Source organism: Acanthisitta chloris, unplaced genomic scaffold (assembly GCF_000695815.1).
Source record: "Acanthisitta chloris isolate BGI_N310 unplaced genomic scaffold, ASM69581v1 scaffold21125, whole genome shotgun sequence".
In the NCBI taxonomy this organism is placed as follows: Eukaryota; Metazoa; Chordata; class Aves; order Passeriformes; family Acanthisittidae; genus Acanthisitta; species Acanthisitta chloris.
The window spans coordinates 21580-48082 of NW_008672395.1; the positions used below are offsets into that span (position 1 = coordinate 21580).

The window sequence follows — 26503 nt, forward strand, 5'->3', positions numbered from 1 at the left end:
CCCCCCACACACCTCCCAGCCAGCTGAGTAAAGGATTTGGATCCTCAGAGCAGCAAACCGGCATGACAGCAACAGGCCTGGAGCCATCCCCACTCACCAGATGTCATTGCACACTGCACTGAGGCACACAGAGCTCTGCTCTGCTCCTCCCCTGGAGCAAAGCCTCTGCAGGGATAGTGCTGTGGGGCTTGGCTGGCACAGCAGGAACCCCCAGGGTGGCTCTGACCTGGGATTTCTGTACCACTGGTACGAGATCTCTGCAAATGCTGCATCGACACCTTCAGACATGATGGTCAAACAAAAGGGAGAATCAACCACAGGTTCCTGAGCCTGACTGGTACCTTGGCACAGGTGGACTGTTTTTAATATGCAATTCAATTTGGAGAGCTGTTTTATATTTCTAATACTGTATGATGTTTTTGATGACCAAGCACTGTTCTTTTTGCATTACAAATAAACTGTTATATTATACAGTTGTGTGGACAGTAATTACAGTTATACCCATCTCAACAGCCCAAAAGTGGGTGCAGAACTTCACCTGAGGTGCCAAAGGTCTCCTTGAGGGATCCAACCATCGATGACATCCCACAATGGGTGGGGGAAGGACCCTCCATCCAGCTCTGCCCACAGCTCAGTTGGGACACTCATGGAAGGGAAACCTACAGTAACCAATTTGAGAATTTTCTGAGAACAGATTAAAGCAATCCTTAACCAACACATTACTCATTAAAAGAAAATGAAGCTAATTAAACAGGCTACAGCTGTAGAATAAAACTGTACAAGTTTGGAAAGCAGAGCATGATTTTTTTTAAGAGTTTTATTTGTGAGTAGAACTTAATGATACAAGAAAGAAAGAAAAATACAGGACTTTATTCTGCCCCAAAGTGTGTAACCATACCATACATGACTACATTTCATATTGTAATACAAAGAACTAAAAGAACAAACTACAAAATTAGAAATTAAGAGTCATTGCATATGTGGTCAAGATAAATGGAGGGACTCCAGTAAAGAACTGAAACATACAGCAATTAGTCATTTAGTTACGACCCTGCAATAAAACACAGTTTAGCAAAATAAGTGTTGTTTGCTTTCTAGTGTACAAGGACATACAAGGTTAGAGTAGAAGCTGAAAGCCATTCGTGCCATGCAGTCCTGCCTGAACTGTCCTGGGGCTCCCTGCCCAGTGCCCGACGGCTGCGTCCCAGCACCCTCCGCTCCACAGGCCACGGCCCTTCCTCAGGGTACCAACCACCTCCTCCAAACCTCCGCTCCAGTTCCACATCCAGCTACTGCCCCTTTGCTGCCCAAAACCAGCCCGAGGCGTTGGCACCTCCCAGCCCGACACAGCTCTTGTCCTGCTGGCCTGGAGCAGCCTGAGCCGCCCCACCCGCCCCGGCCTTCCGCGCTTTCTGCTGCATGAATGTAAGGCATTAGTTCTCTGCTATCTTAACCAATGGCGACATCGAATATTGTCCTAAAAGGTTACATCCATATTCTGTTGTGTTACAGACACTTACTGTGAGTCAGTGTGTTTGCTGCTGTTAAACCCAGAGACGGTGCCCAACCCTTGGGCTGGGGTAACGGCACACGCTCCCAGAGAATTCCGCAAGCTTGACCTACCTGATCTTACACTACTTTTACGATTAGTGATAGACAGAAGCATGGCAAGAACTGGAGGATAGTGAACTCGGTGCCGACAGTGAGTTGCCATGCTACACATTAAACAGACATTTATAGCAAACGGTGAAAATACACCTTTAAGATTACTTGGGGTTTCTGTGCTGGCAACAACAACAAAAAGACTGAAAGAAATGCCAGCTTTGGGAAGTGAAAATAATTACTATAAAACAAGGTGAAATACTCAGTGTGATGCATTTACATTTTTAGAAGTGGGAGGGGACAAACACAAAAGGCTGCACATAGGGTTCATGCACAGCAGGGCTTTTTAAGAGGGTGAAAAAAAAAAACCTGTGCTAAGGCCCAAAATACACCTGCCCATGCTCCACATCACCAGCTGAAAAACTTCAGTTACTTTTTAACCTGTTCTAACAGCCAAATCACATGACTCATTCTTAGGGAGGCAAGAGCAAAAGATAGACTTCCCTTAAACTGTAATTCACTAGAAAGAAAAAAAAAGTTTGGGCTCTTTGAACGCACAACGTGAGCAGGAACACACCACAGTTATTCCAGTCCTAGACATCAAAGATGATTTCACCAGCCAGTTATAAAATAAAACTAAGTGAGAAACACCTTCATTTTTGTTACAATAGTCAGAAGGGAGAAAGAGAGGAAGCAATGGAGAGCCTCAAAGCTTGACCAAAACACGACCTGTACTCACAAGCTTGCAGAAGTTTACATGTCAGTTCAGGAATACACCCCTTGAGAACACCACTGCAAAAGCATCCTCTCTAAAAGTCAATATTTCAGGAGAAATTTACTTGTGACTTGGAACAGAATATTGGAAAAGAACACTTCTTGTGGTAAGCAATGTGTGTTTTATTTTTGGCTGTGAATTTTTTTATCTTCTTTTGCAAAGCAGTGTGGGCTTTAAATTAAAACTAGTGAATCAGTGCCTTCCACATGGAAGTCCACATTTGATTACAAATTAGGGATCAGATTTGTGGCAGCTGCTGAACACACAGGATTAGCACCTTTTTGGACATTAGTTTCTGATTATAACCTTAATCAAGCCATAACTTGAGGGGCTGGTTAGATTACTTGTGGCATTCATTTACATAGTAAGACAAAACACTCAGTACGATCTGGTACATTCTAGTGGTTAATGGATTTAAAATATGACAGTGTTTCTGCAGTGGGTTGGCCTTTAGGAGTCACTCTTCTTTTTGCTCTTCTTCAGGAAGGAAGGAGTGCGAAACTTCTTTTTCTTTTTCGATGGGGACTTCCCTGGAGATTCATCACTACCTGCATCAGCTGCTGTCCCCTCCTCAGCTGTTGGTGTTGCTGGCTCTTCAGCAGGTTGGGACTGGGGTTCCTTATTTTCCACTGCAGGCAATTCTGTTTGGCTTTTGGGCACATCTTGGTCACATCTCCCTTCCTCCTTTCCTAAGGGAGGGAAGCCGAGTGCTTCTGAAGGCTCATCAGGGGTGAGATCTGGGAGGGTTTGCTTGAAAGTTGCAGCATCACTGTCATCTCTGTAGGTCTGGTCCTGCCGTGTCTCTGATGGACGGACAGACAGCAGCACAGTTAGTGAAGGAAAGTGTCCCTGGAGCAGGGGCAGCAAAGCAAGTTGATGGTGAGTGTGCTCTATCAAAAACTAATGTATTTACTTTGCATGAAAGCCTTTGTAATAGGGCTGTTCTCCTCCAGCTTTGGGCACAGAAGAAATAAGATGTTATAAAGTTCTGTTTGCTTTTAAGCTTCTCAGCACAGAACAGATAAAGCCAAATTCCCTCAGCAAGGAAGGAATTGTTCAGACCTCTCTCGTATTTTACTTGTGACATTTGCGAGCGACAACAGATTTTGGTGCAGTAAAGCAGGAATTAAACCTGCAGTTTTCACTGGTCATACATTGGCCATGCAGAAACCACAGAGTTTCACCGAGTAGAGCATTATACAATTCTGTACCTTGACTCTTTTTCCTTTTGCAGAGATAAAGCTAATTGCTGGTTTTCAGTGATCTGATACATGCAAATCCATTCATTCTGAATTGTTGGCTTGCCAATTTTTAATCACAATGCAGGGATTTTCATAATATTCTTCCATGATAGCTTACAGATGTGGCTTCAAAACATGATTCCCTATCACAAAGGCTTCACTTTTTTTTTTTGCAAGATATGAGTACATACTATGGATTCCTACGAGTAAAATCCATGTAGTTTATCAAATTAAATGAGCTCAGCAGGTTATGCAGTACAGCTTGGTTTTTTTAATGTAAGTGATGTCTAACAGCAAAACTCACCCTGTATAAAGGAACATCAAAAGTCTAGTGGTAACTCTATGTCCGAAGGGCAACTGCACCAGTCCTCCCTCAACTGGAACACTTTCCTCCTTCACTGCTGTGCTTTAGAGATGTTCTGTTTCAAGCTCCTCTTTGTGCATGTGTTCAACAAGGAGCACTTTGTAAAGTTCCCTGCAATGCTCCTCGCTGCACCAAGTATCCCGTTAGCTGTGTCAGATCTATCCCACTGGTGTTATGTAAGGAGGAATTTAGAACAAAATCCAGGCCATGCTCATTGTGAGGCACAAAGGCAACTATTTCCCCCCCTTCCAAATCTTGTTTGTTTCAATTTGAAATGACTGAAGGCTCTCAGAAGAATTTACAGAGAATACTTGATGCTTTCCCATTTTTCCTGGGAAAATGACAGTGCTCTTTTTATTTCTGCCAGATGGGATTAATAATCCTCAGATACATTTTAGAGGGCTCTGTTCTGTGAATACCTGCTAGGAAACAAACATGTTTTGCCTAGAGCACCATGAACTTCTAATAGGTTAAATAAACAGCACACACTAGTATCCAGTGCCAAACACTCGGAATGCACAAGTTAGCAGTTTTAAAGTTATAAATGCAGCAGGATTTAACTCAGAGCGAAGAAGAAAAAGCAGTTATGTACAGTACACTCTGCCTCCTGAGCTCTAGCTTAGCCTGTGTATGAGAGACACAAATCTGTAAGAAACACCAGCTACCATTCCTCATAGCACCACACTCCTTCAGGATTTCATTTCAGGAATTAACTGAGAGCACTGCTGAGCTCTACTCCCTGGTACCTGGTGACAAGATGTGTGGGAATGGGTCAAAGCTGCACCAGGGGAGGTTCAGATTGGACTTTAGGAAGCATTTCTGTACCAACAGGGTGGTCAAACACTGGAACAAGTTTCCCAGAGAGGTGGTCCATGCCCCAGGCCTCTCAGTGCTCAAGAGGCCTTTGGACAATGCCCTTAATAACATGCTTAAACTTTTGGTGAGCCCTGAACTGGCTCAGGCAGTAGGACCAGATGGTCATTGTAGGTCTCTTCCAGGTAAAAATACTATATTCTGTTCATTAGTTGGTCCAGTTTTCAGTACAGGCATCATACTAGACTGTGTGTCAGTTCTCTTTTGTCTTTTTAAAAAAAGTTTTAAAAGAGTTTTCAAGTTTTGAAAAAAAAGAGATTAGAAATTCTTCAGATTAATGACTAGGAAGCTACAGGCATTCAAACAGCATTTGCCAGCTCTGAATAAATACAAATGGGTTTATAACTCATTAATCCAGCACTGCTGTCCTTGCCAGTTTGTGAAGTTACCATCATCCTTACTAAATGGATTAACATGATGCTGGAATCAAGCAAACATCTGTTTATCTAGCTAGCTAAGGGCAGAATCTTACCAGAATTAGGGAGATTTACACATTCCACAGTCAATAAAGCCAGCACACAGTATGTGAACACCTTGCTCCTACACTCGATTGATCTCAGTCATGTATCTAGGGAGGTTTAAAAACATACATCTTGCTGCAAAAGCTATTCACAGTTTAAGAACTCAGCAGTACCTCAACACTTTTTAAGTTTTAGAGTAATCATGTCTATATTCATGCTCTCCCTTTAGATATATACTATGGCTTAAGAGTTTGAACAATAGCATCAGTACTGATGTGTGTTTACAATTCACATTAGTTATGAAACTCGAGGTTTATGGGGTTTTTAATAACACAAAGATGTGGACAAACATACAAACTAGGCTATAACTCAGTTAACACAAAACACTCGACTGACTTCAGCTACACTTAAATAGGAAGAATATGAGGAACATTGTCATTCAACAGAACCTTCCCCAACCAAAGTCATCACTGCATCAACTTCCAGTTACTCTATCAATTTAGCTTTGTATGTTTGTCCTGGAAAACTTACACAGCTAGAAGAGCTTGTGGAATACAATTCTCAATTTAAAATAACTTTCAGGTTTTAGAACTGTATCGGTAACAGTTTGACTTTCATACCTCTGACGAACACACTGACTTTCAGATACAACAGGACATACAAACATCCTTGTTCCTTCAAAGTATAATCCGAAGGAGCCTTGCAGAGCTAGCTGAAACAGCTGTAGAAGTTGCTACCACCAAGTCCTTGCTGTTATCCCTTGGTTGGAATTTGAATTCACCTACATCTGGCACAAAACACAGGAGTAGTCCCATATCCACTTCGTTGCAGAAGTCTGCTGGCTAAGTTTAAACGCATGTCAGTGGTAGCACTTCTGCACTGGAATAGATTAGGAACTCTTCCATTTCCTTACAAGGCCCAAGTTGTGTGGACAACAGCAAATTGTTGGGGCAGAAACTTCCAGGGCTGTTTCAGCTACATCTGACAGACAACTTCAGACTATTCCTTTTTAAACTGAGGAATTGGACACACAGATATGGAAACACATAACGTGACTTTCACAGTCTCTCTCAAAGGGGGAGTGAGCTCCAACATGAGATCTGCAACTGCCTGCAATTTCATGGCATCGAGAACTAAAGAAACCAACATCTCAACTGAAAAAGCCTGCTTTTTTTTTAAGGAAAAAAAAAAGCAAAACCAACAAAAACCTTAGTAAACAAAGATGCAAGAGTGAAGCAAAGCACATAAGCAGGTCAGAGTATGGAATGATACTTACTATGGTAACAGGTACTCTTTAGCATATCCATCTCCTGTTTGTAACGCAGCCACAAGAAGAAAAAAGCACAAGTAGAGAATCTATGCATTCATCACAGCCATTGTGTTATGTTAGAAGAATGGTTGCAACCATTCTTGTAGGAAACAGAATGAGATGAAGTAGTGAATGGCAGACTAACAGACAGGTGATATACCCAATGTACAAGGTAGAGGAAACAAGACACAAATTAGATTACACCCGTTCAAGATTGCCATTTTATCCTTTTTTTTTTTGAGGAAACTGTCGATTTTAGCAGCCCTGTTCTCATTTTAGTTACAACTACCATATAAGGTGAGCAAATGGTCATATTTAGATTCAAATTGAGTTGGAAAAAATATTTACTGAGGTGTAATCCAAGTACAATAATGTTTAAGAAATGTGCAATCAGTGAAGAAGATTTACCAAAGCATCTAGATTTGTGTCTGGTTCACCATCAGACACTATTTCATTTCAAAAGAGCAATTCTCTCTGGCAGAAAATGTACAGAAAGGTAAATCAGTTGAGAAACACCAAGAGATGATGAGGCAATTCTAAAGAGATGAGAATTTGTCTTTATGTTAATGCACACTTCTTTATTATTGCAAACATGACTCCTGTTACACTCACAGTTCACTGGAGTATATTTTAGGTAGTAGAAAAATGAAAGACAAGAAATAGTTTACCGTTATTAGATACTAGTTCATGTTTTTCATGCGTCAGTCACTAAGGATGCAGTTACTGGTCCCCCCCTGGCCCCTAGAGCAGAACAACATACCTTCCTCTATTTTAATGGGAGTACTGGGAGGAGTACGAGCTGAGGTGTGGTCAGGGGGACTCCTCTCTTTCTGTGGCCTGCCATCTTCTGAAGGCTCTGCAGGTGTAAGCAAAGAGAAATTGAAGAGGCAACCAAAACCTCTCAGCAGGTGAAAAAAACAAGTGTCCTTTTGTTCCACGCACACAAGATACCAACACAGCTTTCTGAATCAAAATTCTGCCAGGATATTAAATAATACCAAAACAAGCAAAAGAAAATTAAATGATCATTTGATACTAACAAACTGTTCAAGTCACAGTTGTGTTCTGCAGCTTTTTTGGGGGTTGGTTGTTTTCTCTTTCATAAGAGGGGATGAAGAATATAATTGTTTATGAATGGATTTATTACACTGCTCTAAAGTAAACTTGTGAGGGAAAGCCACAAGGAAGATCTAAACAAACATGGGGGCCCAGACAAGATAACACTCTTTTGCTTGCTTTGTATTGCTGAAACTCAGAGCAAACAAAATCACATCCCAAAAGAAGACTGCACAGATAATCAGAAAAACATGCAGTAATTGTATGATTCCAAACAGATTTCACAGTGGTTTGAGTATTTGTTATTAGTAAGGAGCATCCCCTTTGCTTCCAGCTTTAAACAGCCCTAGATCCAAAGGGAAACATGAATAGAGTACACCATACATCAGGAACAACGTTGAAACGTTGTTCCATACCGTTCACCTATGCAATTAAAAGGGAAATCAGGCCCACAGATGAGAGTCAACTGACAATCTCCAAATGCTGCAGACAGAGGTTGTTTCTTGGATTGCAAGCACAGCTGTACCACGTTAGTAATACCTGAGGCCTCAGCCAAAAGGTCAGGATCAGACCTTAATGCTTTGACCACTGCAGTATGAAATTCCTTATGGGACGACTTCTGCCCATCTGGCTCTTCTCCATTTAGGTGTGTGATGATTTGCTGCGTGGTCTGACAAGAAACCCATGCAGCAGCAAACTGAGTGTTATCTAATGATTTAGACAGTGCTGATACGTCACGATCCTGTAAAGTCTTCGTATCTGTTCCTTGAAAGGTGTTTGATCTGCCTTTCAAATCCAGAGATTTTTTATCTGACGTGTTTTTCTCACTGATGCTCTGATTTTTAAGCATTGTGCTCTGCTCCCCAGCTGGTGTCTGTCTCAGTAACACAGTCTCTCCATATTTTGATACCTTAGCTAAGAAGGATGTAGCATTGTTACTGAGAGAACAAAGGTTTGCAGTTAAACAGGTATGATAGCAGAGCATCCCACCCCATCCCACCCAGTACTTCATTAACCAAGGGCTCCTACACTCGGGGCCCAATAAGCAGGGACAGAGAACATACACTGCAAAACAACCAGCACTTCTGGTTCCTGCACCACTCAAATTCAAAACCTCACAACAGTTGAGCATTTTAAGTATCATCCTTAAAATTACACAGAAGTAAAGCATGAGAACCACTTCAGAGGCAGCAACGACCTCTTTTGACAGCACAAATCTGTCGTAATTCTCTGATAATTTGGAAAGTCCATTTCGGGGGAAGGCCCTAAGATGTGCCACTTCCAAGCAGCAATCAAACATTATTCTGTGTCTTCCCCAAGCAGCAGATCTCAAATCTCAGTGAGTTAGAAACCTGCAGTGCTGCAGCTATAGAGCACCACCATTCCCTCCCCCTAGCCTAGAACTAGTGCCAAGGGAAACAAAGCAGAACAATCTGCAATACTCTGCAGTATCTGAACATTTGTTTGACTGAAGTTTCAAGCTTTCAACTTCCCAACAGCAGTAGGAACTGGCCCTACTGTCCAGAAAAATGTTAGAGTAGGATCCATGCGTTTTACAGGATACTCTGTTAACACTTAAATCACACATTCTATCTCCAGTCTACTCTTCAAGTTTCTAATTCACACTAGAAAAACTGAAACACACAAAAACCTGGATAATTTATCCATGGCCTTTGCAGGCAACCCACCTCTCAATTAGTAATAAACTTGCTGGTATTACGGTCTACTGCAGAAAACACACAGACACACCAACCTTCTGGTCCCTTCTGCTTCCTTTCTACTTCTTTGCGATATTCTTCCAGTTCTCGATCGGTGAGTTTATTGAAGGGATTTGGTCCTGTTGTGCTCACTATGACTTTTGGTTGATATTCTTTCTCAATTATTGCCTTTGATGCAGTCACCAGTTCTCCCTGGCAAAAGAAAATTAAGATACATCTGCAACTGAGCAGTAACTTGAAGAACCCTGATAAGTACAGAGGCTACAAAGCAACTGAAAACAAAACAAAAAGATAATCTGAAAAATGTTAGTTTTTTCTTTTTTAGATTTAAAAAAAAAATCTATTTACAGATTTTATTTTGTCATTTAATTCACAGCAGGTAAATAAAGAGGAGAAAACAGGTCTCCACCAGGGAATATCCACTGTTAAGCAGTAAATCAGACAGCAGCCAAACAGTCCATTCTCTCCACAGGAGAACACAGTGAATTATATTTGAAGTCACAAAAATATATCAAGTTTCTTTTTCTCCCCACAAAAGAAACATGATACCAGACCCACCTGCATGGCAGTCTGGGCACAGAACACCTGTAAAAGGTCGCTGGACTCAGCTCATGAGTATTTTTGTTTGTGGTTCTGTTGGTTTGGTTCTTAATTTTTTTCATTTGTTTTGTTTTGCTTGGGGGTTTTGTTTTGCTTTGTATTTTCTTAACAAGAGAAAAGCCATTCCTAGCAGCTACTAGATAACACCTAACAGATGTTATAGCAAAAAGCCACCTTGTATGTGTTCTCTATACACCAGATTAACAGTTTATTACAAGCAATTCTGAAGTAATTAAGGTTAACTGTAATCTTATACAAGTTAGCATATTTACATCTATAACATTTGTGATATATAAGCCAGATAAAAAGGTTACACGAATAAATACAACAGTAGCAGTTCTAAGTACAGTAAGTTCCAGTGGACAAAAGCAGCTGCATCAGAGATTCTCTAATAGTAAGGCTTTTAGTTTTTCTTCTCTAATCACATAGTAAAGACTAAAACCATTGGCTTTTAATTGCCTCAGGTACAGAAGATGCTTGCCTGGAGATAGCTGCTCTATCTCTCAAGTGACTTGTCTAAATATTTGTTTTTTTTCGTTGGATATACAGAACTCTACTGACATGAGTTTGGAAATGACAGATGTGTGGTCTGTGCCTCGTGTCCTGGTGACACCCGTCAGTGTTGAAAAGAGGGATTTGAATCCTGTTACTGAACAGGTATGGGTTAGGGATTGACCCAGGTCATCTCCATATTCAAGTGTTATGTGTGCCAGTATTTAGAAGAAAGCATTAGAAAGCAGAGTTCAAAAATGCACAGCACCCAAACAAAGAGGCAAACATAGCACTCCATGTCCATACTTGGTGGACAAGCACAGGATTGTCACTGTACAACTGATGATCAAATCAGACAGTGCTGGTTTGGATGCCAAGAGCTGCTTTGGACAAGTTGTCAGCACCAAAGAGGTGACAGACAACAATGTCCAGATGGAATGAGGACAAGAGCAATTAGACACTTCTGAAAGCCTCATGAGGGATCTCCAGAAATCCGGTCTAGAGCAATCCAGGGAGGTAAGAACAGCTGATTGTTAGAAGCTGTGCTGCTCTTCAGGAAGCAAACACCAGCCAGAAGTACCAAAGAACAAACAGCAAAACAAGTCTCCACTGTAAGACCCTGAAAGGAACTGCAAGAGAGAAACATCTCTAAAACATTATAGGTCACTTCTGTTTCTCCATAAAATAAGAGGAAACTTCATCTTAGATGCAGAAAGTCAACAGAATGTCAAAAGCCTTTTCTCAGCTATTTTCATGAAACACTGATTTGATAGGCACAGCTTTTTTTACAGGATAATGCATAAAAAGGTCTCAGAAACATCAACCTTTGTACATAATCCAATTGTTTTGTAGAAAATTTAAAACTCCCCTAAAACTACAGGCCCCAACTTTTAATGATGACAGAAAACTGGTGGCCATGATAATTTTATAATTCCCTCCCTATCTTTGCCCACCTTTCAAACCAAGTACATAGTCTGCACTGAAACTCAGCAGAACACGGCAGGGCATGCACTGATCTCAGGCAGAGTTGCTAGAGTTTTCTGGGATTACAAAAGTCAACAGAGGAACAGGACACAGAGTACCCACTGGTATCCCTGGAATGTTTGAGAATCTTTGAATGTTCCAAGTTAAATCCAGAATGACTGGGTAGAACCACCTCTAATGAAACAGAAGGTTACTGAATGCCTGTGGATTTAAGGATGACAAGCAGCAAGACAGGCAGAGTTTGCAGCAAGATGACTGGTGCAGTGTGTTCTCCTCCTTAGGAGAACACCTTTGTTAACTACTGGAAATAAAAGCAGCAAATTGAGCTTATCACATTTACCAGATTAAAACAGCCCCGACAAACTAAAATGAAACTCACACAGAGAACACCCACAACCAATGCAAACACTATTTGTACTTGCTGAGGAGCTTTGGCCCAAGAGAAGTAATACTGAAAAGATCAGAAGCAATGACAGTAAGAGAATTACTATAATAAAGAAAAAGCACTTCTGGTTTTTGGACCATAAAATCAGAAAGATTATGAGAGACCAGAAAGGCAAACTTTTGATCTGCTAGAAGCTGATCCCAGATTAACATATCCACTTTTGCTCAGTATCACAAAGCAGTTCAAAGGCCACATATGAGAACTGTAAGGGTAGAGAGACTGAGTCAATGTGGAAAATAAATTGTAGTAGTATGTTAGTAAGTTCTGCAACATGATTACTCTATAACATGTACAAATCAAAGCAGCAGAGACATTTGACCTCATAGAACAGGCCACAGAGCAGCCTTCCAAGAATTCAAATAAAGATAAGACTACACAAAATGAAACATGGGACAGAACAAGAAAAAGAATAATGGACCAAAAAGACAGTACAAGGCGTGTTTCAAATTGTTAAACGTGACACTAAGAGAAGACTTTGCAGAGCTATTAACCTGCCCATGCCCTTCAGAGATTCCTATGAATGTGCAGAAAAACTGAATGAGCAATTCAGTCTGGGGTTACTTCCAATATTAAAGAGGCTGTAGAGAGGGAATAAATTCCCATAAAGAGACTTGCATTCTGTTTCAAAAGAAGACAACAGAAAACCCCTAATGTTCTGGTGATTTAATCTGGATTGTGTTGATACTGGAATTACTTTGATGATGATTCTAATCATAATTTGATTACTTTTTGAAGTTTGACTGCATGTGGAAGCACTTGAACATCACCAGCATTTTCTCTACTGTAAGAAATACTGGAGAGATGATATGCATGAACAGAATGTATTTTTACTCCTGAAAATTTTGTAGGGGCATACACTGCCACAAAGATCCAATGGGAAAGTCACTTATAGCTAATGATACACAATATAAATTCATATTAAACATGGTACTCATATTTCCTACATGGAAATTTTAGATTAACAAGTAATTTTGCAACTTCTAGATCAAATCTTGCTTTTAGAGAACAACTCAAAACTGCTGTGAGGTGACCACTGTTTAACAGGCAAGCACTTCACCTTGTTCTCCAGGATAAATGTGACCAAAACTGGCACCTCATACCTGCCAGTTCTCCTCTCAATCAGACAGTAGGCCCAGAGTAATTGACTAAGTTACAGTCACTCCTAACACAACCTGGCAGCAATGCAGTGCCTTTCTCCAGAACACCAAGATTGCTGAAGTGCTGTTCTTACAGAAGTCACCACTCAAAGCCACCTCTGGGCAGAACTGAGAGGTTCTTCATGAAGAACAAAGCCACAGAATTTCCATTCTAAAGGAAGGGACACGAAATGGGTGAATCCCCTTCTACTTGAAATTCTTGAAAATTCATGGGAATTTGTTTGATTTTCAATCAGACTGCAGAATGGTCATTGGGAAGAATAACCAACATTCCCTCTCATTCAGCCAGGACTGCAGCAGAAGCTTAGGTAACCGAGTCTAAACAGGAATACAGCTACATGACACACAAGGAGGTTGTGCTGCAACATGACCAGGACTTCTCAGAACATGGACAAAGCAAGTGACAAGGCAAAATGGAGTACTGACTGCTGCAGCCATGGGCACGGGAGACTCAAAGCAGTGCATGCATACTGTACACAAACAGGGATTTCTTCAGCCAAAACAGTCTTTGATATAAATCTCAATATTGACTGAAAACGTAATACATTTTAGGTGTTACTGCAATTAGATAAAACTTTATACTTGAACCATAACTGACTATCATAGAATTTGTCAACTGAGAACCTGTAATTCTCTGGTACCTAAAAAGCCCTTGAGCCCTTGATGTACAAACTCCTCAAAAAGTTCCACTGAAATTTTCAGGTGAGGTCGCTATGTGAGATTGCTTACACTTCCTTTGTTCCACAACACAACTGATTTTTGGCAGAATCTTTCTAGGAAATTTCTCTGGTGTTGTTTTTTGTTGCTGCTGTTGTTTGGCTTCTTGGGTTTTCTAGTTTGGGCTGTGGGTTTTTTGGAGGCTGTTATTTATTTGGTTCGGGGGGTTTTGCTGTGTTTTTTTCCCTGAATAGGGGAATTGTGACATTCAGGTCACAATCCATATTAAAATAATAAAGATTACAAAATAGGCCACTTCTACTTCATAATTACTCCTGTAATTTACATTATGATCTAATTTTACACAGTATTTCAGGCAGAAAGCACTTTCATGACACCATAAAAAAGGAAACAAACAATTTGGACATCTGAACCCTAACAAAATACTACTAGGCAAAAATGCAAAACCAACAGACCATCTATTGGTTGTTTGCTATCTACAAAAATGCATGTAAACTATCTGACTGGTGTTACAGACAAGTAGAAGTGATGCCATTGTTCAAAAGTAATGGTTGAAATACATCACTGATGAAAGAAACTGCCTGTGTTATGGTAACCAATGGATGACTACCACAAAAGTAATTTGTCACTCTGAAGGTATTAAGCAGAGAACAAAAGGCAGGCACTGCCTGGAAGAATTTGGCTTTGTTTTATTTTTCATCTTAAATCTGGAAATGGTGTTTTATTAATTTTCCTTTCAGAATATGGACAAAACAAACTGCAACCTGGAAAACATCTTTATCAAACTCTCAGTATGATCCAACTATCTATAACACAAACTGGCTCATTACACTAGAAAGTGTTAGAAAACCATGAGATTTCCAACAATGGTGTAATTCAAGGTATTCTGGGATTTTTATCATGGGAAAGCTATTCCAACAATGAGATGTTAGGCATGGCCTAAACCCAAGATTTTAGAATCTTTTAGATAAACTAGCAGAGCAGAAGAGGCACTGATGCTTATTTACACACTGTGCTTCCAGGTTAGATCACCTCTGAGAAAATCTTTGAAACCAGGGAAGGAAAACCAGTGGAGAACACATTGTTTGCAGCATGAGCTGCTCCTGTTTAGTCAGCCTCCAAGGACTGCCCACCCCAACATACCCACAGCTCCTGAATGCATTCTGTATTTAATGCACAAGCATGATTACAAGTCTGAAAGCCAATTGATTTTGCAAGTGTGGGGCATTACTTAGCAACTCTTGTAGATAACTGCAGGAAGCCAAACGTCTAGCAATGTGGGCTCAAAACTGACACTGTTTGTCAGCATAAAACACTCTGATTGTGTGGTATCCCCAGAATTAACCCGATGTAATCAGGCTGAGATGAAGCTAACTCTAAATTGATCTCAAATTAGAGTAACTCAATGCTAATAGCATGCACAAAGAAACCCACTATATGCAGAACTTCACATCAAAAGTGTTTCCTCACCAGCTTCTACGAAGAAAAAGAGCAAAATCCTTAAAAGAGACTTTTAACAGGGTAAAGCAGCTGTTTGTATCATTGCATACACATAACTTGGAGATCCATCGAATTTCATTATTTTCTTTTCTAGCTAAACCATTAACTAACAGAGGGAAAGGGTGAGGGTAAGGAGAGGTTAAATGAAGGGTGAACAACAGTATTTAGAGCAGTATGACAGGGCAGTACCTTTCTAACAGACAGAGATTTAGCAGGACTAAAGGCCTGCTCTGTGAGATCGAGCCCTTCAATAGATTCCGTACAGTCTGAGAGGGGAGCATCCTGCAACAGTAAATTGAGTAAACAGAGCAAACCGAGCCCAGGCTTTAAACATCAACCGACAGCACTGCGATGCTTGCTGGAAACATGCAAAGAAACACTAACTGGCAGGTGAAATTGCAAATGACAATGAATTGACATGCACACAACATGACACCCAACATGAATAATGCCAATGGTCATGGCAAGACTTGCCAAACTTTAAAAAGTATATCAGAAAAAACTGATCTGGGGCAGTTAAAGCACTTGGATATATAAAGCTTTAGACTTATTCAGCTCTACAGTGTAACTGTACAGCTCTAATTCTTACTTTACTTCGAGCTATGATTTTAGTCTTTGGTATATCCAGATATACTGCTTTTAAGTTTTATTGATGTGTAATAGCTTTTTTTCCCAAACTGCTCTTCAAATGAAATATTATGAAGCATGAAAAACCATATTTAACACGAAACACTACTGCCCCACAGTGAGCCTGCTGTGCCCAGCATTAATACTTCAAGAGAGATGAACTCAGAAAACAAACAAACAAAAACTTGTCACAAAGCCCAGCTAGTTTTGAACAAGAATCTAACCCATATCAATAAGCCTTCTGAATTTCATGCATTACATTCAGCAAAAAAACCAAGAAGCATCCTCCACAGACATGCTTGGGCTACATGGCTGAAGCCTCTACATTTCTGACCCTGAGCACTCTCGCAAAGACAATGGTGTTACCTCTAAGACTTACCTTATAAACAGTTACTCTCTGCCAATTAAAGAATAATTTCATAGTGATATATTAGGTGAAAGCAGATGATATTGTAGATTAAGCCAATAGTTTTAGGAATTTTATACTCTCACCTGTACAAGACTCCTGTCCACAACTACCCCAGAAAGAACCTGTGATTGAGGGCCTGCGGTTTTAATATCTTGTAAATTTTGCTCTCGGATCTGTAAAGGAAAGCAGCAGAATACAGTCACATCAACAATGGAGGCAGTTGATCATATTTTTTTATTTGCAAAGGGGGTGAGTGAAGCTGCCAACAGGCTGCAGCCAGTGTCCATTGCTATGGTCCTACCCATCAAATGAAGCTGAGCTTACCAACACCACTTGAAGATGTGTTTAGGTTCCTAGCTGTTCCCTCACATTTCTCAGAGTTTAGTCTTTAAATACCACAGCAGGTGTTGCCCTTTGCTTTTGAGTACTAGCTCATGGTAAAACTCCAGTGTGTGAAAAGTGAGAACAGACAAGAAGCACAAAGGTCACGTCTGTGTGAGTCTGTTGTACCTGACCAGTCACTTACAGGTTTCTGTCATTGGCCACTAGTCACTGATATTACACCACATCATCATCTTCCTACAGAACTTACTGCAAAACACTGCATTACAGTTTTGCATCCAGTCAGGACTGTATTCTCAAAAGGGCATACAAATAATTTTCCTGTGCGTAAACTGACCCTCTGGAGTTCTCAAACACATTCTTTTAGTTGCATCCTAAATAGCTCCCAGTTCTTTCCATACACAAGATGGGAACAGCATCTGGATCTTTAAATCTAGGTATTATCTACTTAAATTAGACATACTACAGCGGTAAAGAATTCATAACAACTGACTCAAAACTTATTCTAGAATATTCTGGTTGTTTTGCCAAGACAAATGAAGAAAAGCATCCTGAAAACCTCTGCTTTTCAGCTAAAAAAATAATTTAGTTTACAAAAAATGTAAATACATTCACACAAATATACAACAAGAGGAATCATTAATACTTGGGATCTCAGAAAGTGTGAAGATCCTGCATCATTTGTACTTGCTTCTAGTTTACTACACATGGGGAAAGTATAAAATTTGGTCTTACTTCTCTCAGTCACTCCATTCAAGTTTTTAATAAAACAATATTTGTGTTTCAAACACCAAGAAACTGCTTGGAAATTTCACCTTAATTCTCATTTCAAGGGATTATTATTTTACAGCGGCAAGTCAGGGAAAGCAGTAGCTCTGTCAACCACATACAATTTATTTGAGAACAAATCAGTATTGCTGATATGCTGATTGCACACAGCCCTTCCTGTGCCATAATGCTAACTCCCATGTTCCATATGGCCATCGGTTAGAGGCAGCAAAACAACCCAGAACATGTCAAGTATTACCAAGATACCAAGACATATTTTATACTTCAAAAGAAATAAAGTGAGAAGGCCCCAACACATTCAGTGGTTTCCTCTTGGCAGATTAGTGACAAGAAGATCTGAAATTTGAAAACTGGAAAATTAACTGCAAGCTCATTTCAAAAAGATTAATATCGCAGTTCCAAAGGCAAAGAATAAAAAAAGGCTGCAATAATCACAGGGTATTATAATATAATGAATTAAAACATGGCAAGAGATTATCATAGACTACTTTGTCTAGGCCACAATTTCAACTGGTGAAACCAAAACAGGAAAACAGATCATTAATGTAAAACTGTGACCTCAGAGGACAGAATTATGACCATAAACTCAGGGCTGGCTTTTTCAGAGGTGCCCAGCAACTGGTCTAAGAAAAATGAAAGTCTTCATATAGCGGGCAGAAACATCAAATGTTTCCAAGAAGTGTTCAGAACACTTAGGAATTGTTTCAGTATTTAAAGGGACAGGAGAACACCAGAACTGTGTTACTGAACCCTCAAAATTCCACTACAGCAAAGTTAGTTAGTTCATTAAAAGTACAAAGCTTAACTGTAGTCATGGCCAAAGAAAAGAGCTATTTTACTGCTATTACAAACCTTGTTCCTCATTTCTTGGACCTCCTTTGGATTGGTGTTCAATGGAACAAACAGGTTAGGGACAGCAGAGGTGGCAGTTCTATGTCCATCCTCTTTAGTCCACTGTAACATCAAGAACAGTTGCACAGTCAGATCTGGTGTAATGGCTATGGACACTCAGAGCAGCAAATTCACATCACAGTTGATCATGCATTATACAGAGCAGAGAACTGAACCAATGATTGCATTCTTCCATTCATTCCTAAGAGTAAGTTACTTTCTTCTCCAGGAATATAAACTGTACCTTCAGATACATTTCCAGAGATCAGAATCATTCAATTAAGTCAAGCTAGTAACAACAAGAAGTAGAGACAGTTAACTTGCAAGTAACTTCCACCCCAAACAATGCCACTGCTACAGCTATGTGCAATTCAGACATTATGGAGACTGAAGGGGTTTTAAGCTGTTTTTCTGTGCACTTCACCACACCGACAGCTGCAGTGTTTTGTGTTTCTAAAAACCACCTACTTCTCACTTTATGAATAGACATATTCGTACAGGAGTAGGAAAACGCCAATATAATTACGCATTTTTAAGGACATTTTTATAAGAAATTTCACAATGAGTTCATATTTGTTTAAAAAGGACATTCCATTATTCCTTACCCAAACAGAAGCACAGCAAGATCTAAGACACGAGCTCTAAAACCCTGTTACTGCCGTGTTCATTGTCTGCACTGGGTGTTTTTACAAAGTAACACGAGAGAGACAGAGAGATCATTGATTCAATCCTCTGGTACCCAACAAACATCAAAGCCAACTTAAAGCATAAGATGACAGAAGTATGAAAAGCAATGTGATGTCACTAACCAGGTTTAGTGAATGATTCTGTACTGTGAAGCAAGAGTGGGCATCACCAAAGTTTTGCATTAAAACAAGCTACTTCAGCAAAATGGTCTGTTACCAGAATTAGTTTCTGCACAAATAAAGAGCTGTACCAGCACAGCAACCTAGAGGAACAGTTTGGTGATGTCGAATATTTTATAACTCATAGCTCAGAAGGTTACAAAAATATCCCAAACACAAGCTTTAAGCGCTTCATGGGCTCTTCAGAGAAGGTTGCTTTACTTGATCTGTGCATTTAGTATGGAGCTCTGTTTAACTGGATGCACAACTAACTCTTTATCTGGATACATTTACTTAGTAGTGTCCTAATTTCCAATCACTGTTGCAGAGAAAATGCACCGAACAGTAAAGCAAACCTGTTTATAGAGCAAATGCTATGCATTTTTATCCTGAGTAACTTCAAGAAACAATAAGGTAGCCAGAAACTGTCAGACTTCAAAAAGCAACAGAATTTTAAAATGTTTTGCAACTGTAAAGTAAAAAATGGAATGAACATGGAGCTGTGAAATACTCACTGATGATTATCTTCTCAGATAAAAACTACTCCAGCTTTTTATTAAAGATAGTTTTTAGTCAAAACATATAGAAAAACAACCTCAATATAAACAAGCTACTTTTTCTTTAGGTTAATAACAAGCATTTAAAAATTTAAATACACAGACCTGTTATACTGTATGAAATTCTCCACTGATTCAGTATATCATTAAACAAAACTAGTTGCTAAGAATTTTGCTTCAATCTTTTACTGATTATTTCAGATAGGAAATACTACCTACTTTGTGAGCTGAGGCTGAAAAGCACAAACGCTCCAGCCACATGGATAGCTTTAAGCTATGGTAAAGCTGTATCACTACAGATCAATGTAACAACACTATATTTTATCAAGGTAAATCTATAAGCAAAGTAAAACTATCATTTCGTTCAGTGACATGTTGATAGTACAAACCACATATTCATTAATTTCTTAAACCAAATAGAACACCACAAAAATACCACTGAGAGATCCTCTGTTTTTTTTCAGGACTTTCTATGTTAACACTATGTATTTTAGTATACACATTGCCTGAGTCATCATTTCATAAAAGTACTCTGAATATAGAGAACTCTGAGTGTATTCAGAGGTGCAGCAGATTTTCATAGGGATAAAGAGGAATTAAGAGGTGTTCTGCAAAAAATCATGTGGTGGGTTTTTCCTTTTTCAAGAGCACTAGTTTGGTATTTTTAAGACTCACCTGTAACCATACTACTACTATACACAGCACCTCCACCAAACTACTACCAAACTACTACAGTTGAGCCTGAAGTCAAGGGTCACAGACACTCATACACGTGCAAATAAATCCCTGCCTGGAGCTTCACCACTGCGTGTTCCCAAACAAACCAAACCCGCAGTTACACACCGACAGCTAACGATGCCCATCTGAAAGCATTTGATACTTTGGCTTTTCAATTCACATACCTCTCAGTGCAAAATTTAAGTGTAAGCAGCATTGATAAACAAAAGAAAAGCACCGGTTGCAGAATCTATCGATTAGTGCCTGCTGATGGCCTGAGCTGCACTTTAGTCATGCCGCACCCAGCTGGTACTTTAGGAAAGACTTTCCATTTATGGCCATCTACTTACATGCAACACTACATGCAGAAGGCAGCTGGTTGTGAACACTCAGAGGCTTTGGGGTAGATAAAAGTCTAGTAAACAGGACAGGAAAAGGAGCTGAGAAACTAGATAAGAAAAACTGCTTAAGGAGGAAAAAAAATGCTTAAATACGTTGCAATCAATTCTACCCTTTCATACACAGAGAAGGTTGGAAACATCTTGCAAATTACATTGGTGTATGTAACAGAGGGTAGAAATTTGATTTTTTTTTTAGATACTAGCACAAAAATACATTGAACTGTTAGTTTCCTTTTTGCTATAACTGAAAAGCTTTCATGCAGAGAGAATTAGTAGCTCCCTAAGACAGTTGTCCTTAATTAAACCATTTAAATGCAGAATGTATTCAGTCAAAACAATGATTCAATCTGTTTGGTCATTAGCTTGAAAAGACAGACAAAAATGAGAAGCTCTAAAGTCTTAAGCAGTTTTAGGCATTAATAAGCAAGATGACTTTAACAGCTCACACCTAATCAAAGACAGATTCAACGGTTAGTAAAATACATTTTAATTTTTTTTTAGATAAGAAAGAAGAAAAGAATTAGGAGAGTCATCTTTTTTCTTCCCAAAGCCTCTAAGTGCCAGCCACCCCAAGTTGCTCTACATCATCTAACTATGAACAGTAAGGTAGGCACAGACCAAGCAGTTGGTAATACAGCTTGGCACGCAGACACCGGACGAGAGAGACTGCAGCAAGGGTTTCACGTGATCGTGTGTAATGTTCGTCCACACCTTAGTCTTCGACTTGGGACTGCTGCCATTCTGCCCTTCTTCAGAAGCATCATCCCCTCGGCCAGAGTTCAGCCACCTTGTCTTCTCTCGCTGCTGTTTCTGAAAACTGTGTCTGAGGGGGGAGGAAATGCCTGACTCGCCATCACTAGTAAAGGAGTAACCTGTGACACTAGCAGGAATCTCAACATCGCTGAACTTTTTAGATTTCTCTCTCAGAGCAGGGCATCGATAGGGATAGCCGGTCCTGTAACCCTGGAGAAGCAGAGCAGCACCGTTAGTCTTCCACACCTCCAAGTTGTCCATAAGACAGCTGAATTTTGGTTCGATTAACACCCTTACTGCAAAACCATCGTACAGTACAGCCTTTTCTTCACCTGCTGCTCACCAGTTATGGTGGATAAAGCCACATCAAAGGGGATGACATGCAGGAATGATGTTACATTACTTTCGAACCACTAATTTAAATGAGTCACTATCTTTCATAGATCAAACATAAAAAACATTGTATTAAGCTTTTATGAAGACTTTGCAGTAGTCCTGCAAAAAAAGCCACTGAGGTCACTGACAATTTCAAGACAAGTGCTATGGGTCTGCCTCTTCTCACAGTCAAGCAACAAAATTACTACTTGTACAATTATGTGTTACATGCATTTTAAGCAATTCCTTTGGACTGGACAAGTTTTTCTTTAGGGCAGAAAAAAAAGTCTATTGGTGCTTCCTGGTACTTTTCATTGACTTCTCAAGCAATTGTTCAAGTCTCTGGAGCTGGATTTAAGTCCAAACGCAGAATCATATATTTTCTTTGTACTATATTCTCAACTACTCATTTGTACTTTTTTTTTTAAAACTGAGATCAAATGTATTGACTGTTTCTCACAATTTTAAATCAATGACATAAACCAGCACCTCTGTGACACAAAATGTGGGGCAGATAAAAAGATTTCTTCTGTGTTTTAATGTCTAGAAATCAACATACTGTGTACAAGGGACAACTTCAAGAATGCTACTCCTCTACTAATGTTGTTTTACCATCCTCACTTCCTCTGAACTATATTTTGTTCCACCTTTAACCTTCCCTACCTCACTAGTCATGACCTCCCCTGATTTCTTTCATGTATTACTCAGCATTTAACATACAAAAAGGACATTTAACAGTTTCTCTAAGAAGTTTCTACTAGCAAAAGATTTTCAAGGCGACTTACAGAAAAAGTGTGCATAGCATACCTCCCAAAGCACTCCAATTCTTTATCTGTGAGGCTGGTTGTAAAGAAATTTCAACCCCAAGAATACAGACTTAGATTTCTTTAGAGTTTTCATGCATTAAGCACTGCTGAGGCATGACCTTGGCTGCATCTTATAATGATCAAAATGCATCTGAAGTAATGATCTACCACCTAACATAAATAACTATCCAATATAGTATGTGGCTACTTGTCATAGTGAGGGTGAGACTGGACGATGGAAAGCTCCCTTCTGTTCCTGCATTCCTAGTGCCTACAGTGCCACTTCCTTTGTGATCCTGCTTTTCCTGTTTGCAGTAAGAAACAAACTGCTGTTTCCTAGAGAAACTGAAATTCAACTGAATCTACTGAAGGTACCAGTCAACGATACACGGACTTCACTGTCCACAGCCACATCTTTACAATTAAAGCTGGACAGCAAATGTTGGTACCCGATCATTCCCTACAGATGGGATTTTACTGAAACCATTTTATCTGAAGATTTTTATTTGTTTAAAGTCTGTCTTTTGAGCCCTTCCAGGTACTAGTAGAGCCTTACAAAGTCAAATCATGCTGGACCCTGCACCTGATAAAACATTAACACTGTTTCACACATTTTGGGAGGGATGGGAACAGAGGAGAGGACACAGACTAAGGAGAAGCAAGCACCACAGTACTCCGATTTGGAAGTGCCAAATCCCACAAGATTCCCTCTGATCTCACCAGTAACAACCACATTATGAACAAGAAGTAAATGTGCTATCTGTACAAAGGACACCTGAAGCATTCAGCAATGCTTTTCATGTTGTCTCCTCCTCTGAGGGCCCTTGATCTCTGGGAAAGAACAAGCTGTATAAACTATCCCAACTACATGCAGATTTTAAAGAATTATTTCCTACATTACGATATGAAGCAGTTAGACAAAAATGCCTTACCAGATTATCAAGCATTCGCATAAGAGCTTCAAACTCCTGTTCACCAATCTGCCATTTGGGATGGGATACAGTACCCTCACCTGCTGGAGACTCAGGGGAACGAGACTTGGCTTTGTACTTTCCAGGATCTAACAGCACTAGGTTGTCAGGTCCACCTGCACTGGCCAGGGTACGTACCTGAAAAACAATAAAGTCACCTTTAGGTTTCTTGAGGGGAGTGGGGTGAAAACAACTAAAAAAGCTCTAAAAGCTTGACATAAGCCCAGAAGAAATCTACTTCATTTTAACACTAAATAAATCAGTATGCTTGTATAAAAGCTGTCTTAAGTCTCTGAAAATATCTGTTTTAATCAGCAGCATATATCAAATGGATGGCTAATACAGTGTTTGAATACTGCTGGTGAAACAAGTGTTTTCTATGTCCTCACAGAATATCAGGATTTCACACATCATTGTGTTAGCTTAGATCAAGAGTTTAACCAGTGAACTTAATCTGTTAGAAGGTTAATATAGCAGGCTGGTTTATTACATAAAATACTAAAATTCTTACTTGAATCTCACAGGCAAGCACTAGGTTATGAATATAGTAGAAAGCCTCCTCAACAGTCTCTCCAACTGATACTAAGCCATGGTTTCTGAGAATAAGGACCTAGAGAGACATTGAAAGAAAGTTAACAGCAGCAAGGCAAATATTTTCTTGCCCTTAGTTAAAGAACATTTGTTCTTGATTACAGAACATACCCCACACACACTAACTTCCCTCCCCAGCTTTTTCTTTAATTCTGAATTTAAATACTGACCTTGCTTTTAGGCCCCAAGTTTTTCTGAATAACCACCTTTTCTTCATCATCCACTAAAATACCATGGTAGTCATGATAAGCTACTTCCCCTAGAGAAAGTGCTTCAGGTGAAATTGGCAGGAGACCACACTTCATTGCAGAAACCTGCAAAATATTCAAACTACTGACTTAATTTCTTGCAACAGAAAAAATGGAAAAAACATGCTAATTATAAGAATTGCAATAAAAATATATTTGGATATATGAATCTATCTTTATAGATATATTAATAGTGGCCTTATACTCCATCCCTAAATCCTCTATTTTTGATAACATTTGGACTGGATACAAAAGTCACATTGATCCTGGGGTCTGACTCGGTGTGGTTGATTTTACATGACAGCAACACCAACATAAAAAGACTCTGGAAAAAACCAACCCCAAACATCAAAACCCCAAATCAACTGCACCCTTCATTCCTTTCACTCCACTCAGTTATCTCCCCCTCTAAAGGAGCAACTTTACTGATGAACTTTGACACAGGTAACTCTGCAGCAGTGCAGGAGAAGAACACCTTAGAAAAAACTACTCTGTAATTCACAACTTTAGGAATTTGATCATTTATCCTTAAAATGGTCACATTAATATAAAAAAACATCAGAATGTGAACTCTGAGAGTAATTTTCTCAAAACATTTCAAAGAGGCAGAACTGACTTGTCTCCAATTGCTCCAATGAGAGATCTTGAAAAAGTTTCAAATATTTCAGAAATCCTTGATAAACTTTGCTTCACAAAACCAACAAAATATGCTAAAGCTTTTATGGCTCACTGTCAAAAGATCAGGTCTTGTGTGGTAAAAAGGACACACACATATGAAATATGTATTTTCCAGTTATAAAGCTCAACTTACTGTCTGACCACTCAGGTAACAACCGAATAAGGAGGAGGTGACTGATTCAAACAGAACCACAGATTTGAAGGCATACTTAAAGGCTTTCTGCCCCTCAAAAAGGAAGCAATCTATGATTAAAGGGAACCCACCTATTTTCCAGCTGGGTGGGGTAGGGGAACAGAAGGGATGACAAACCAGAGGAGTTCTTACCGCTGCCCCTGCTGGTGTGTGGATATGGACAATGCATTTGACATCAGGTCGAGCTGCATAAATTGCAGAGTGCAACGTAAAACCAGCTTGGTTTACTCCCAAGTTTGTGCTTCCACGATCAACTACATCTCCCTGAATGTTGATTTTAACCTGGGAATGAAAAGAATGTTTCATATATGAATCAAGACTCACAAAAGTCAGATTTAATTCAGCATCTACCGCTGAAGTTCTAAAACCATATGACATCACTCATGTCTGAAAAGGCTCATGTTTCCCTCGCCAAGCCTGACTCAACAGCCAGCAGCTTTCAAGGGCAAGAGGTGATTTGCTATCCAAACGATCTGACTCTGACTCCTCTTTCCACATGGGTAACTGGAGGACACCTGGTGGGGAACATGACAAAGAAACCTCTCCCAGACCTACCTCAGCAGTACCAAAACCAACCATGTCCAGTAACACTATGCTATACACGTTACACATGACCAAAACATTCTCTAGGCCAGAATTTGAACAGCAACATATATACAGACATATACATATGAATATTTTACATGAAAATTAGTGACTGCTTACCAGACTAGATGCAGTGACTTCACTATAGAGGAGTCCAAAAGGTACAATGAGGAAGTGCTCCTGCTCAGAATTTACTCTGGCCTAAAGATAAAACAAGAGTTACTAAGAGTATTTTATTAAGAGATATTATAAAAAGAATAATTAAAGAATTACTATATTAGAAACATAATAATACTAGAAATATTATAAAAATAATAAAGAATATTTATTAAAGCATACAAGAAGGCCCCAAACCATCACGGTTCCTTTCCCTTCCTGAGGATGGAATAAGCCTAGAATATACGCAGTATGACTTTCATGTATGCTACAACAGTTAACCAATGCACAGCACAGCTAAATAACTCCTGCTG

At 39.6% G+C, this 26503-nt stretch overlaps 1 protein-coding gene across 5 annotated transcripts in view; it reads right to left on the reverse strand.

Annotated features, from left to right (window-relative positions):
* Positions 1-2481: 2481 nt before the first annotated feature.
* ADD1 (adducin 1 (alpha)) overlaps positions 2482-26503 on the reverse strand; it is a 29866-nt gene continuing 5844 nt past the window's right edge. The window contains exons 4-15 of one of the 5 annotated variants that reach the window (XM_009074510.1): positions 26154-26234; positions 25581-25730; positions 24500-24643; positions 24250-24348; positions 23700-23876; positions 21545-21796; positions 18275-18376; positions 16375-16464; positions 15445-15537; positions 9435-9591; positions 7386-7481; positions 6592-6626 (exon numbers count right to left, since the gene is read on the reverse strand). In XM_009074510.1, coding sequence (XP_009072758.1) covers positions 6592-6626; positions 7386-7481; positions 9435-9591; positions 15445-15537; positions 16375-16464; positions 18275-18376; positions 21545-21796; positions 23700-23876; positions 24250-24348; positions 24500-24643; positions 25581-25730; positions 26154-26234 — 1476 coding nt within the window. Of the gene's footprint in view, positions 3181-6591; positions 6627-7385; positions 7482-9434; positions 9592-15444; positions 15538-16374; positions 16465-18274; positions 18377-21451; positions 21797-23699; positions 23877-24249; positions 24349-24499; positions 24644-25580; positions 25731-26153; positions 26235-26503 lie in introns of those variants that run through there. The other 4 variants (XM_009074507.1, XM_009074506.1, XM_009074511.1 and 1 more) reach the window with 4 other exon arrangements.